The 14,194-nt window shown below is 47.7% G+C and overlaps 1 protein-coding gene across 1 annotated transcript in view; it reads left to right on the top strand.

The window, feature by feature from the left end:
- Positions 1 to 14,194, top strand: part of LOC104290498 (Golgi integral membrane protein 4-like) — a 36,661-nt gene that overhangs the window by 13,617 nt on the left and 8,850 nt on the right. Inside the window, exons 5-9 of the mRNA XM_009889600.1 lie at positions 2,744 to 2,894; positions 7,131 to 7,213; positions 10,977 to 11,132; positions 11,244 to 11,522; positions 12,236 to 12,393. Of these exons, the coding sequence (XP_009887902.1) occupies positions 2,744 to 2,894; positions 7,131 to 7,213; positions 10,977 to 11,132; positions 11,244 to 11,522; positions 12,236 to 12,393 (827 nt within the window). The remainder of the gene's footprint in view (positions 1 to 2,743; positions 2,895 to 7,130; positions 7,214 to 10,976; positions 11,133 to 11,243; positions 11,523 to 12,235; positions 12,394 to 14,194) is intronic.

Genomic DNA, 14,194 nt, shown 5'->3' with positions numbered 1-14,194 from the left:
TTACAATGCCTTTCATCCTCTTGAGTGGAGACTAAAATTTTTTGTTAACATCATTCTGCAGAATGTGCCCTAGCATTCACTGGACCAGGCAGGGAAGGAGGCAGGTGGCTTTAAACTAAAGATTTTTGGCCTGGACATACTGGAACTTGGCAATGAGATGTGCCCTTCCTTTGCTTGTGGGCTGAGCATCCAGGTAGTGGTTGCATTTTGTACCCTGCGATCTACAAAGCTGCTTTCTAAATCATGGCAGAAATACACGTGTTTGAGGTACTCTTACTTTCCTCTTTCTCTTCACCTCTCCCCCCACCTGCCCCTTTCCCCAGAGACCCCAGTGAGAGGGAACCGCTGTGTAGCTGATGCATCGTGGGCACTACATGTTGTCCGGGCAGCAAAGGGAGGGTGGGCTGAGAGGACTTGCTGGCCTGAAATCATACAGCTGCGTTGAGGGACCCCTGATTTTTGAAAGAGTAGCTGACTTCCTGAATGATATGACTTCCCCGTATCACAGTGTTGGGCAGGATGGGTAGGGACGCAGGGTGAAATGTCACGACGATGTGGTCTCTCTGTGTTCCCTCACCCCCAGCTGTGTTTGTACATGATTTCTACAACACTCCTGTGCTGTGTCGTGCAGTTTCTGCTTGACTGAGTAAACCCGCATATCTATGAGGTAGAGAAGGGAATGACATTACAGTCAGATGGGCAGCTCTGGACAGGAGAGGTTCCTGTCCTGTCCTTCCTGGGCTCCTCGGGGCGGTCAATATACCGAGCTTTGGTAGAACTGACTGGGTCAGGAATGCTCTGCTTACAGTTGAATTGCTCCTCTGAAAAATAATCACACGTAGCATGTTCCGGACCTCCTGTCCTGTAACTACAATAAAACAGTGTCTTTAGAGTCCTCCTAAAGTTTGCATACATTGGTCACAGCCATCCTTAGAAGCCAGCTGGGAGTGAGGATGCTCTCTGTGTTAATGAGCTGAACTGAGCCCCAGGTGCTTTGTGTGACCTTGGTCAAGGCACTTATCTCTCTCTCCAGCTTCCTGCTGCTATCCAAGGATGAGCGTTCCCTCCCTTCTTCCTGACTGTGAGCGGTCTGGGGACAGACATTATGCACATCGCCTGCCAGGCAGAATATGGGCTAGAAATTAATTGACTTGAGCTGATGAGGACTTACAATTCCTTGAACTGATTAGAGTTTCTTGTTAAAGTCAATTCTCACTTGCTAAAGTTGGTGGTTTCTGAGGGGTTTAGTAGATTTTAGGGATCCTCTTCAGTGCTTTCTGCCAGTGGCTCTGATGAGAAGTGTAAGTACCTAATGTCTTTGAAAGCCAAAGCAGGAATCTCTTATTCTCTTTATTTTCCCTCCTGATCTTGTGATCTGATTAACCTGACATCCTTGTCTCCTCTTTGTTCTGTCTCTGGGACCACTCCATACCGATAGCTTTTTTTCCCTCTGCATTGCATGTGTTTTTGGAGCACAGTTATTTCTCTCCTTTTAGTGGAGAATAATTGCTTCGGGGGGAATGCCTGGGCCACAGATGCTTTGTTTTGCTGGGGATAAATGCAATCATCGATAGCGTTTAGAGGTTTGGGTTTTTTAAAAAAGAAGGTGTTTTTTTTACAGGAAGGCTGATTGAAATTGCTGCCTGAGTCCTGAGGAGCTATTGTGTGGAAGGGCCAGGGTTCACCTGTGAGCCAATCAATCTGCATACATAATTGGTGTTGACAAACTGAATGTGGAAGGACTCTCTAGGTTACCATGGGAACAAAAAAAGGAGGTGAATTCTGGTTCAGTGGGTCTGAGCAAAAGGATGTCTCAGCATGTTTTGTTCTTGGGCTCCGCAAGAGGTGGGAGGGGAAGAGAACAGCCCTTCGACTCACTCCTATCGATGAATTCTTGGCCTGATTGAAATAGTCTGCGGTCTTGTGAGAGTCTTGTTAGCCTGGCAGCTTATGCCTGTGAGCCCCATGGTACTGTGGGCTCTGTCTAGTCTTTCTGTGTGAGGGGATGTGGTGTCCTTGCAAAAGGTCTCCTTCCTCTTCTAGCAGCTTGGAGCGGTGGGTGGGAGAAGAGCCAGGTTGTCGGGAAGCAAACCAAGTGGAGAGAACAACCTGAGTGTGTCGGCGTCTGTGTATCCTAAGTGACTAGCAGTACCTGCAGACAGAAAGGCGATGGGAACCAAACCTTAGCCTTACTTAAAGGTGAACTACTCCTGCAATGCGATGTGCAGGCTGATGCTACGTGCGCCGTGGGAACTGTCCTTGCAGGTCATGTTGCCCTTCGGCATGTCTGGGACTCTGGAAAAGATCTTGGATTTGTGAAGTGTTCCATGGGCATTTGGTTTGATACCAGCAAATATTATAGCCCGCATTGCTCTTACAGAGCAGAGTGTGCAGGGAAGTTGGGAAGGAGTAGGAGTAGTTCTTGGCTGTGTCCCAGAGTCTTCATCTCTTTTTCAGGCAGGAGTGGACTTGCCACTGTGTTCTGCTTCCAGTTTAGTGGCTTCCAAAGAGACCTCTCAAACTGCTTCACAAAGCAGAGTTTAATTGGCATTTCACATCCCTCCTGAACCATCCAACACAAAGAATATTTTATTTTATCTGGGATTTCTAGCTCACTTACTGGAGAAACGAACATCTCTTCTGCTTCCCCAAGCAACTTATCAAGCAGAGGCGCTTGAGTAGCACATGGCAGTAGCTAAATTACGCTTCTTCTCCTTGTACTGACTCTTCTTTTCGTATTCAGAACCAGCATGAAGATGTCAAGAAGCAGCTGCTTGACCTGCAGCTGCAGCACAACAGCTTGAAACTGGAACATCGTAAGACACTGGAGACCCATAGCCAGAAATATGCCCAGCTGCAGCAGGAGAAGGACAGTGAAGTCGCAAACTTGCAGGGTGAGTGTGATGGAGAGCTGAGAAAACAGCAGGACTCAAGAACTGAGCTCAGGAGAGGACAGTGTTTCTTCTGCAGGCCCCCAAAAGGTCTGCAGATGCTGTAGGAACAGTTCTATATGAGTCTGCAGCACTTCAGCCCTTCTGTACCTCAATTGGAGCGTTGTCCTCCTGCAGGGTGGTGGTGCAGGAACAAGGGCAGGATTAAAACTGTCCGGGTGTCTCTGGGCTGCGTCGAGGGGAGGTGAGAGGTGCAAACAGGCTATCAAGCACCTTCCCCATGTGAGGGAAGCCGTTGAGGGTTCACAAGTGGTGTTTTTGCGTAGGAATACGCACCACAAAAGCCTCTGGCTGCTTGGGCTGACAAATGTATTGATGAGGCTGCAGTTGCATGGTCAGTGTAGGGTCCCAGAGGAGAGGACCCTTTTTTTCTTGTTTGTTTTGTTTTGGTTTGCTTGTTTTATAGCCCCATGGAAGACTGCAAGCCTCTGGCTGCTTGGGCTGACAAATGCATTGATGAGGCTGCAGTTGCATAGTCAGTGTAGGGTCTCAGAGGAGAGGACCCTTTTTTGTTTGTTTGTTTTACAGCCCCATGGGAGACTGCTTGACCTTGAGTTTAACCATACTTTGAGTTCCCTGGGGTTCAGAGACCCCTGCACTGCTATACTGCTGGGGGCATCCCCACCTTCTGTCACCACCAGCACTTTCATGGTGTTGTTTTAAAAGCCTAATTGACTTAGGGACACGGCTTAGTGGTTGTTTTGACAGTATTAGATTGATGGTTGGATTTGATGATCTTCAAGGTCCCTTCCAACCTAGATGATACTATGATTCTTGCTGGCCGGTTAATCTTCCTGCTACTTACCTTATTTGCATAGAATTTGTATAGAACCGTTTATAATAAGAAATTATTGTGCCAGATACTGGTTATATTCAGAGTGTGAAACAGTCCGTGTCCCAAGGAGGTCACACTCAAAATGGATAAGGCAATCCAAAAGTAAAAGGTGTGAGGCCAAGGCAGAGGTACATGCCTGTGTTGCCAGGCTGGGGCAGGAACAACAGGTTCGTCCTTCAGATAATAGTGCCTTACCCTTTCCTTTCTCGGGTGGGTGGGTGGAACTAAGTTAGCAGAGATGCTTTTTGTGGCAGAGGTAAAGCCTTGTGACGCTTACGTGTCTCATCTGTTTCAATATACGTTTTCCACTTCTCTGTATATGTTTGACAATGGAAAGCAGTTTCTATACTACTAGAATCCTATAAATTCTAACATTTAAGCTTGGGAGCAAATGAAACATACTTTATGTAATTAATGGTGAAGGTCTATAAAATGCATTTTGTAGCATAAGTATTGCAGAGACTGCTGATCCCTTTAATTCCCGAAGAGTAGTTTCTATTTAGTCTGCTGTTTAATTAGATTGTGGGGTTTTTAAGGTTCACATCTGTTCTTACTTAGATTATGTCTGGGAGAGTGAAATCTGCTGATGTTTTGTTTGTGTGTTTTGCTTTTGTTTTTTTTTCCTCTGATCAGCAAAGCCCTAGTATCTGGTGAGTGCTCCTGGGTTAGAAAGGGGGAATTGAGCACAAGCAAGGAAAACCTAAATATTTGATTGTGTCTTGTCTCTTTTTGAAATATGCAGCCCCCAATGAAGTAAGAAAGTGAATTCTGGCAGAGGAAGGAGAATAATGGTCAGAAAAATAATTCAAAGAGGGAAGCTAGTCAGGAAGGTCGGCTTAGGGCTGTGATATTAATATTCCTTGTCCATTTTCCCAGGCCACTCCTCACTTGGTACCATCTCTCTCCTGTGCTTTAAGCTCAAAGCTGGCTAGTAAATCTTCCCTTAAGGATTGGTAACCATGCTGTATAAAAGAGCAGGATGGTCTCAGGAGAGGTGGCAAAGACAGAGAGATAGTAGCATTGCTAATGCCTCATTTTCTTTCCTTATGTTCCTCCAGTACTTTCTATATATAATGTGCCCTCAGGAGACGTGTGTTGGAAGACGTGCCTCTGTCAGTGAGGATAACAGAGATCAGAAGAGGTGCCTGAGCATGGGCATTGCTCAGGGATGTTAACATGGAACAGAGGCATTTTTTTTGCTAGATTCAATTGCAAAAATGAAACCCTCACCCCAGGGATGCTGGGGGAAAGCAGAAGCTCACTGGGAAATACAAGGGATCGCTTGAGCAGGTGGAGCTGGGTTTGGTAGCTCCTCATGGTGGTCCTGGTGGGTTTACAGCTTTGGGCCAGCTCTCAGGTTGGTGATGTAGCCAGCTACGTGCAGAAGATGCTGGGATCTGGGGACGATGCAGCTGTGCTGTGTCACCCAATGGTTGTGGTGCTGTTGAGGTATCTGTGCCCTGTTCCTGGAAATCCCTGCTTCTGGAATTGGTTTTTGAATGCTGGTTAGTGGGTTATGAGTATATGCTGAGATAGCTGAAGCTTCCCGGTCTTGTTAACTCAGGCCTGCTTAATCCTGTTTGCCTCCTCCCTCTGCTTCTGGACCTCTCCTGCTGCATTATGAACTATTTTCTCCTCTGCTTTATAGGAACTGTAGTCTTTTGTGCTGCATTTCACACCCCCAGCACAGCCTGTCCTCTGCTGTGCTCCCCCGACTAATTCTCTACTCTCCATTTTTTTGTCATCACATTTTGGCACAGTCTGCTCTGAAGGCAGAGGGGTAGTTTTGATCTTTGAACTTCTGTTGGAAATAAGGACCCTGTAGTTACAGCTCTAACTTTCTTCCTGTTGACACCAGTGGTAAAACTCCTCGTGAAGTCATTGGGACCAGGATTTCGTGTCTGCCATGCTGGTGGTAGAGGAAGGATGTACAATGGCATGAAGGTTTTGATTTCCAGTTTCTGAATGTGTTTGAACACCTAGACGTTACTGAGGTATTGGCTCGGTGAAATTGCAGGATTCTTTTGGACATGTCTCTCCCACACTTGAGATGCCTTTGGTTCTCTTGAAGGCCTGGGGGAATGTCTGTGTTGCACTCGGAGGTCTTCGCAGTAGCAGTCTCGTGCTAGCTGTCCTCTAGCCTGGACTACCTGCCTAAAAACATGTCCCACGGCTCCAGGCCATCCCCCCCCTGCCGCTGTGCGCACTTTCAGCGCTTTGTGTACACAAGGTAACTCGGTTAAAGCTGTTCTAGCTGTAGTCCCATAGGACATCATTCTACATTTCCTCCTGGCTGCAGGAAAGACAGAGCCTTCTTTTTCCTGTTTGATGTCAACCTTCACCACAAGGCAGGAACACAGCGCCCAGCCTCAATGGCAAAATGTCCTGTCCCGGGGATGAATGTTATAGAGAAAGGATATACCACTGCAATCGGCAATATCTATAATCTTGAGCTGAAATCTTGCATGCAATTCAGCCTACGTAGAAGCGACCATCCTGTTATGGGACAAATTCCCATTCTTCTGCTGGCAGGTGCAACTACGTTTGCAGAGAAATCCCAGTGCATGCAGTTCGAGTGATATTTTAAGAGAGCTTCAGGATCCAAAGTAAGGCTGATGTTTTTTCACGCAGCCTTTCTTCTTGTTGGAGGATACACCATTACATTCAAGGCAGTGAAACGTAAGAGCATTGTGTGTCTTGTCACTGAAGCACTTAGGAGTGTGCCAAGAGCTTGGAAGGAGCCCAGCCTGGGGGCTGCAAGGCACAAGCTTGCTTCCTGACAGCGCAGGAATAAATGTGCCTGAGGACCAAGTTGTCCTGTGATTGCTTTCTCTGAGTGGGTTGGGGGTTTTTTCGTTTGTACCACCCTTTCAAGAGGCAGCTTCTCTGTGCAGTCGGAGGGAACCTCCTTGTTGGATCTGCTGTGGCTTCAGGAGACCTGACAGATGTCTCTTGTAGCTGTTTCTCAACCCTTCCAGTTACGGCAGGTGGGGGCAGTGGCCGCTGCTCACTGCTCTCCCTGTTACTCAGCTGCAGTGGGTGAGGGAAATGAAGACATAAATACCTTATTCTGATAGCAAGCACAGCAAGAGCCTGACCTTCATAGCCGTCGTTGGCAGAGACACTCTGGAGAGGAGGAGGTTCCTTGGATGGGCAGGACTCTGAGTGCTGAAAGGAATGATGATTCAGGTTTGTCATGGTGTTTGGCTCATCCCTACCTCATGCGTTGCTGTAATTCCTGGGCTTGGAGAGATCTATGAGGGCAAGAAGAGTTTATGGTAAGGAAGAAAGCTACTACACTTGCAAAAATAGCTCCCTTAAGCAAATTCCTTCTTCTCTTGCAGATACAGTCTTTAAACTCAGAGAAGAGAGCAAGCTTCTTCGGAAGGCCCACCAGGAAGTTCACTCTCAGCTCCTTAACGCCCAGGTAATCACAAGGGGGTGTTTGTGGCCACACGGGACAACCTTCCATTGGGGTCTGGGTGCACCATCAAATATTCTCTAAATAACAAATCTAGCTGTCCACTGTATTCCAGTGTGATGAGTTGCCTCCAGCAGCGCTGGGAGTATAGATGCATTCTGCACAAGTAAAACTCTCCAGCCTGGAATCTGTCCCAGTAGTTGACAACACAGGTATGCCACACAAGTCACTGTGGTTCAAGTGAGGATGAACCAGCATATTCCCAGCACTGGAATGTCTCCTGTCACTTACCAGTGTCTCAAATACTTCCACCCTACATGATGATGAATCGTTTCTGTTTATGCCTATAAAATTAATTGCAGAGATGCCTTGCCTAGCTTGCTGGGACTACAAATGGACACTTGACAACCCTGGCAAAAAGGTCCCCTTCTGCATCTTCCTGTGAAGCCTCAGTAGAGAGGGAGACCTATAAAAAAAAAAAAAAATTTAGAAAAGGCTATGTAAAAAAGAAGTTAGTGCTCAGTAATAAGTATTGGAGCGATGCTTTTGGAGGCCAGGGCAGACGTGCAAGTGGTGTTGACTTAAGACTAGAGAGGCAGAAAAGCATTTTTCTGCAGGAAGAAAACCAAAAAGTTTTGTTGATCTGGTGTTGTGCTCATGCGATGGAGATGGTGTGAGCCTCTTCAGCGCACTGGAAGTCCTGACCTCATGGAATTCTGCTCACCCAGCTGAAGCTGGGAGGGGCTCCTAGATGACTTGGGAGAGGAGAGGAGAGAAGGCCGGGTATGCTGAGAGAAGTGGGAGGACTTAATGTCTCTACAGTGTCTGTCTGAGGCTCTTGTACGGAGCCAAGACACAAGCAGCTTTGTAAGTACACTTTAAAAGTCACATTGCAGTCTGAATTAGGCTTTTCTGTTGTTAATTAACAGCTTTCTGTCAAGCGCTCCCTTGGATTATGGGATAAGCCCAGAAGCAAGGAGCTAGTTGTGGTTAGATGCTGTTGACAGCTGATTCTTCCCCTGAACTGGAGGCTGAACTTGAACTAGAGGTGTGTGGGCGTGTGGATTTTGACTTCCACAAGATTGCTCTTGAGTTCTGCCCTGCAAAATAGCAGGGACTAAGTGGCTCTGGGGCACTGCAAACCTCACCAATGAGCGGTTGCTACAGGCAGGAAGCACAGGTTATTGATGCCGCAGGTTGCTGTCGCTTCACAGCTCATGTCAGATGTGGTTTGTGGGGTCTCAGGTGCACCATCAGTGTATTTGACTTGCCTGCCTTCGTAATCGTGATTTACCACTGACCTACCTTTTCACCCCGCTCCTCCGCGTGGCTGGGGCAGGCTGCTGGGACTCGGCACTGGTCCTGCCAGCAGCGTGCTTGCTGGAAACTAAACAAGGACTTGTAGTCTCCGAAGGGGTCAGTCCAGCAAGCCCATACCAGGAATTGAAACAGCATATGATTACAAGCTTCTCCAGCGCCCTGGCAAGCCTACGTTCACACCTCCTGCTATCAAAATGCATCTCAGCCTTTGTTTTTTAGGCTTCCTGACCAAACTTTCAAAGCAGCTGCAGATGTCACTGCTCTGTAGCTTATTCTCGAGCAACACTGAGACCCAGTCGGCTCCCATCACACAGGCCTCTCTCATCGACAACTCGGATCAATAGCCATTGATCAAAGGTCCCCTGCTTGTCCTTACGCATTTCTACTCTCGTCTCGCTGGATCAATGCTGAGTGCGTTTGCATCTGGCGCACCACGTATTGCTCTTCAGCAGAGTGCCCTTAAATCTCTGTTCGACTAACGCTGCTGCGCTGGGGAAAGCAGTCAGCAGTTCAAGTGCGCAAATTGGGGCACACTCTGAGCAGCATGGGAAAAAAAACTTGGCTAGAGATGGCTGAGGCCACAAAGTCCAAGTGCTTGCGGACCGGAAAACATGGTGGCAGCTTTTGTGCTGCCAGTTTTAACTTTTGGCCTCTTCTGTGTTGTGACCATAGTTTGCAAGAAACAACTTGCTGTTGTTTCTTGCCAAAATTAAGAGTGACCAAGAGTTAAAAGGATTTGCCCTGGTGTGGGAGACCCGGCTTGGGTCCCTGCTCGGGATGTACGAGGCAGTCGCGTAACGCAGTTGTGCTCCAGCCGTCTGCCTGACTGCTATTTCTGGCTCTTACGGAAGCGGCCACGGTTGGTCCCAATGATTTTGGAAAATACTTTGGATCTTTTTGACAATGACCCTAGTGATAAATCTTAGTTTTCTGTTCAGTTTTCTGATCAGTCCTCTCTAGTGTCTAATCAGGGTTTCATAACGCTGAGGAGAATGGAATTGCATTTGCCTTCGGTGGGGCGAGATGCCATATGGTGGAGCAGACACCCACGAAGACTCCCGGCTGCTCTATCAGCACTGCAGTTCTTTCGATTTGCACTGAGTATCCTCTTGTTGATCTCGCTCCCTGCTGGCAGGTGAAAGTTAAGGAATAATTTGCATCCGAGGCGACGTGTTCATTTTCCAGGGATTCTGAGGTGTTTCACAAGCCCAGGCTGCGGTAGCTCTCACGCCAGTTGTCTGCCGGGTAAAATGAGGCACCGCTGGCCGTGACGGGCGCAGACAGCCCGTGGGAGTCTGCGTTAAGGCTGGTCTAAAGCTTCTTTCCCTCTGGGCTGACCCACCTTAACAGGCTTTCGATGGGGACGAGTTCTGCGTCCATCTGGCTTGTTCTGACAGGGAGCCATCTCCTGCTAGCCAGGGCTATAGCTCGTGAACTGCCCTTGGCTTCCTTTTCCTTTCCTCATTCCTCTTACGTTAGTTTTGCTGAGTGGTTTTGTTGGGCTTTGTTTTGTGGTTTTTGCTGGGGTTTTTGTGTGTGGTGGTTTTTTTTTTTTTAAATATTAATTTTAAGGTCAAATTTCAGGGGGAAGAACCGAAATCAACAGAACCTGCTCAGGAATTAATTTCCTGCTTAAACTTTCCTTGCTGCTTGGAAGCTTTCCTACTCTGCCCCGTCCCTAATTTGGTCCCTTTCCAGGAACCCTGACAAGCATATGGAAAGCTCTCTCCCCTCACTTTCCTATAAATAACTGGGGTGGGAGTGAGGAGCTTTTCCCGAGTAGCTTTTTCAAGCCCTACTTCTCAGGGTTGGAGACGGAAGAAATAAGCTGCAGGAGAGAGAAAGGTGTTCCACTTTTTTTTTTTTTTTTTTTTTTTTTTTTTTTTAAAACAGCCCAGGAGAATCAATTTTCATTTGTCTTGCAAAGTAAATTGAATTGTCAAGTAGGATTATGCCAATTATCGTCAGCCCTGCTGAGATGAGCACATCCATGGAGAAATGCCTCTGCGGGAAGGAAAAAAAAAAAGCTGACCTGAAGGTACATGTGTGTGAGGCACAGGAGGAGAGGGAGACACGACTCAGAAGACCCAGGACATGTTTCTTGTGCAAAGGCAGGAGTTGTGGCAATGGTTTGTGCATTGGGCAAAGAATCAGTGTCATGTGTCAGTGCTTCCAGGGTGAAAGTATGCTACAAAACAAGACTTAAGACTGGCAAAGGGGGAATAAAGAATATCCAGGAAATCTGGAGGTAAAGCTGTAGACTAGCTGGGACATGTCATTTAATGTTTGTGGATTAACTCCAGCCTTTCATATATATATGAAATATATGTCTCTTTTAGTAGCGTATCTGCGCTGAACAACTGCCCATAGAAGAGTGGCTGTTCTCAGCGAGTTGTTGTTTAACCCTGTTGCTGTGTTTGGTGTCTCTGTACTCTTCTCATCCCCTCAGGCCCAGATGGAGGAGTTCAGGCAGCTCAAGGAAGCTCTCCAGAAGATGCCGAGTTTCAAAGGAGGAGGAGCTGGGAAGGGGCAGCAGCAGTTGCAGGTGCTGAAGGAGCAGCCCGTGGTGCCCGCCAACAGCCCGTTGCAGCTGGTGAGGCAGAAGGTGTGGTGGAGAGTTCTGCAGGGCTTCTGTGGGTTTGCACCACGGGGCTTCAAACCAGAGGGAACCGAGCCTGTTCCTTTAGAGTTTGCTCTTGTCCTTTCTTCCTCGCAGGCTTTTCCAGTCAATCCAGAGAATCGCCCTGTTGGGAACCCGCTGGCGTCGCAAGTCTCTGGGGTTCAGAAGCAGGCAGATGTCCCTCTGCTGCAGGGCCACAACTCATACAGTAACGATGGCCCGAGGGCACAGGCCAACGTGCTCTTTACCCATCCAGCTCCGCTGCAAGATGCCAACTCGCTGCCGGGGGCTATGCCGGCCTGGCCAGCCAGACGCGGGGATGGCCACGTCATCCGATTCACCCGGACCATGAACAGCCTCCCAAATGGGAACCCAGTGAGTTCTTCACGCTTGACGCTTGTTTTGCGTAGCCCTGGCTTTTGAAGCTCAAAACTATGGTATTTGTAATGACATGCATGTGTGCATTCCACTCCCCTGATGTGGAAACTGTCCCGGCCTCAGGTTTCAGACTCCTGCGCACTCGTAAGAGTTTGTGGTTTAGCGGTCTGGGGTTTTTCTTCTGGATCCTGCCGGGTCTGCAAGGAGTAAATCATAAAAGCAGGTCCCCTGCCTCCTGGGGTGGCTGAGAGTGAGCTTACGGAAAGCAAATATCTTAAAACAAACAAACAAACAAAAAAACCCAAAACAAAAAAAAAACAATAAAACAAACAAACAAAAACAAAAAAAAAACAACCCTGCAGTGTGGTTAGACTATAATTTCAGTAACTGTTATAAAGGCAACACGTGGGGTTTTTAGAGGTGGTTTTGTTGTTCCTCTTTTCTTGGAGATTACCTACCCAAGACAAGCTTGGGTCACGTAGGATCCAGGTTATTTCCTCTTGGCTGTGTGAAAGGAGAAGGACCTCTCTTACTGTAGGCTGGCTAGACAGGACTGTAAATTTGTTGTGGAGCACTTCTGAATCTCTTGTTCTTTGATAAAGGATTTTTCTGGCCCTTAAGCCTGCCCAAATGCAAGGGAGATCTGCAGGTGTCTGGTAAGATTAGGAGCCTGGGTAGATCCCAAGTGTATGCACGTGTCTCCTCTGCAGGATCTAAAGATGGTGATGCGCATTCAGGTGAAAAGCAATGAGGAGAGCCAGGCTCCTGGGCTGTCCCTGTCTGAGCGGAGACAGCCCTCCCCAGCAGAAAAACCTCAGGTGCCCGACAGCCACCACTCTCCAGGGAACACACTGGTGCAAATGCAAAGGTTGGTGACACAAAACTCCCTCCTCCTCTCCCCACTCAGGCTGAAAGGTGCCATACAGGCCTGTCCCTGCTCTCTTTTCTTGGGTTTACTGTGGTTTCTGCTTGAAAGATGGTTGAAGAAAGTATTAGTTATTGGTTCCACTGTCCTCTAATTCTTGTAAGGGAATGTTGCTGCCAGGTCTCTATCTCAGCTGAAGCAGAAGACTCGTCATGTTGCCCGCAATCTTGTGCTGGCAAAAAAAAAAAAAAAAAAAGGCGGTTATGTTATTGGTGTGCGGTCTGTAGGCTGCCTTTGCGTCTGAACTGTTTGGTAAAGTGTTTGTGGGGAGAAGGGAGAAAGAGGAGTTACTGCTGAGTGAGATCAGGTCAGCATGGATTTCCTACTAGCCAGAGGAGAGGGTGGGATGGGCGTCTGAACTGCCTTCGAGAAATCTCCCACCTTTTAGTGACGGTGACTTAAATATCCTGTTTTGTTTAGCAAACTGAAGAAATTCTGCATGATGGAAGTGACCCGTCTGCAGCAGCAAGGATGGCTAAAAATTCATTCAGTTTCTATAAATGAGACACTAAGTTGTATATTAGAGCTGCAACTTGCTAATTTTTTCCGCTAATTGATCAGTAATCTGCCAAGCTCTGCAGGAACAAGCAGACCTTGAAGATCTGAAAGCTTCTTACCTCCAAGGTTATATGGTAAACTGGAAGCAGCAGGCAACCAGCCCCATTAGGTACTAGAGTTTTTTTCTTGGTTTTCCTTCTCAGGCAAAGACAATTTCCCGAACTCTGTAGTCTTTCTTCTGTGTTTTCTTTCCTCCTGGGGAACGGAGCTTGGGTTCCTGTTGCCAGTGCACTTGTGAGGTACGCTAGGGATTCTCCTTCACAGAGCCTGATTAGAACATGAAAAGTCAGGCGGGTCTGAGACCTGTGATCCCCAAACTATGGGTTTTATCCAGAATGGGGTAAAACAGTTTAGAGCAATAGTTTATGCCAGAAATAGGGAGACAACCAGAATCCGTCAGACAGCCCAGGCTTTTCTCCTGTCTATGTTCCTGCACACCTGCACTTGTAGATGTAGTTGATATAAACTTCAGCTTCATCTGGAGAAGTCAAACCAATTCAACCATATCAATACAAGGATCAGGGTTTACAATAAAAGACTGGGAACTTGTACAGTCTTCTGAGCTTAGCTGAAACCTTGGTATTACAATTCCCTACAACTTGGGACTGTTGCTCGTATCGGACATCCTCAGCACAATGTGTTCCCCCGACCCGTTCTTGGGGTGAACGGGAGAGGAGAGCTCTAGGGTGGGGAGTCCCGTGGAAAGGGCAGAGGTTCAGAGGACGGCGTGAACCTACCTGTTCCATGCAGGTGACAGAATGGATAATCCCTACAGTCTGTTCCTTGTATTGCTGTAGTACCTGGGAGTCTAGTCAGGGACCAGGATCCTGTTGTGCTGGGTGATGTACATAGAGTCATTTAGGTGGGAAAAAGACCTTTAAGATGTTAGAGTCCAACCATTAACCTAGAACTGCCTAACCCATGTCCCTCAGCACTATGTCTGCCCATCTGTTAAATCCCTCCAGGGGTGGCGGCTCTACCAATTCCCTGGGCAGCCTGTTCCAGTGCATGACAACCATTTCTGTGAAGAACTTTTTCCTAACATCAATCCTAAACCTCCGCTGGCACAACTTAAGGCCGTTTCCTCTTGTCCTGTTCCCTGGGAGCAGAGACTGACACCCCCCTCCCCCCCCTCCCTTCCCCCATCAGGGAGCTGTAGAGAGCGAGAAGGTCTCCCCTCAGCCTC

The sequence above is a fragment of the Charadrius vociferus genome, unplaced genomic scaffold (assembly GCF_000708025.1).
Source record: "Charadrius vociferus isolate BGI_N301 unplaced genomic scaffold, ASM70802v2 scaffold477, whole genome shotgun sequence".
In the NCBI taxonomy this organism is placed as follows: Eukaryota; Metazoa; Chordata; class Aves; order Charadriiformes; family Charadriidae; genus Charadrius; species Charadrius vociferus.
The sequence above is the reverse complement of the archived record's forward strand: the minus strand, read 5'-3'. Positions and strand labels throughout refer to the sequence as shown.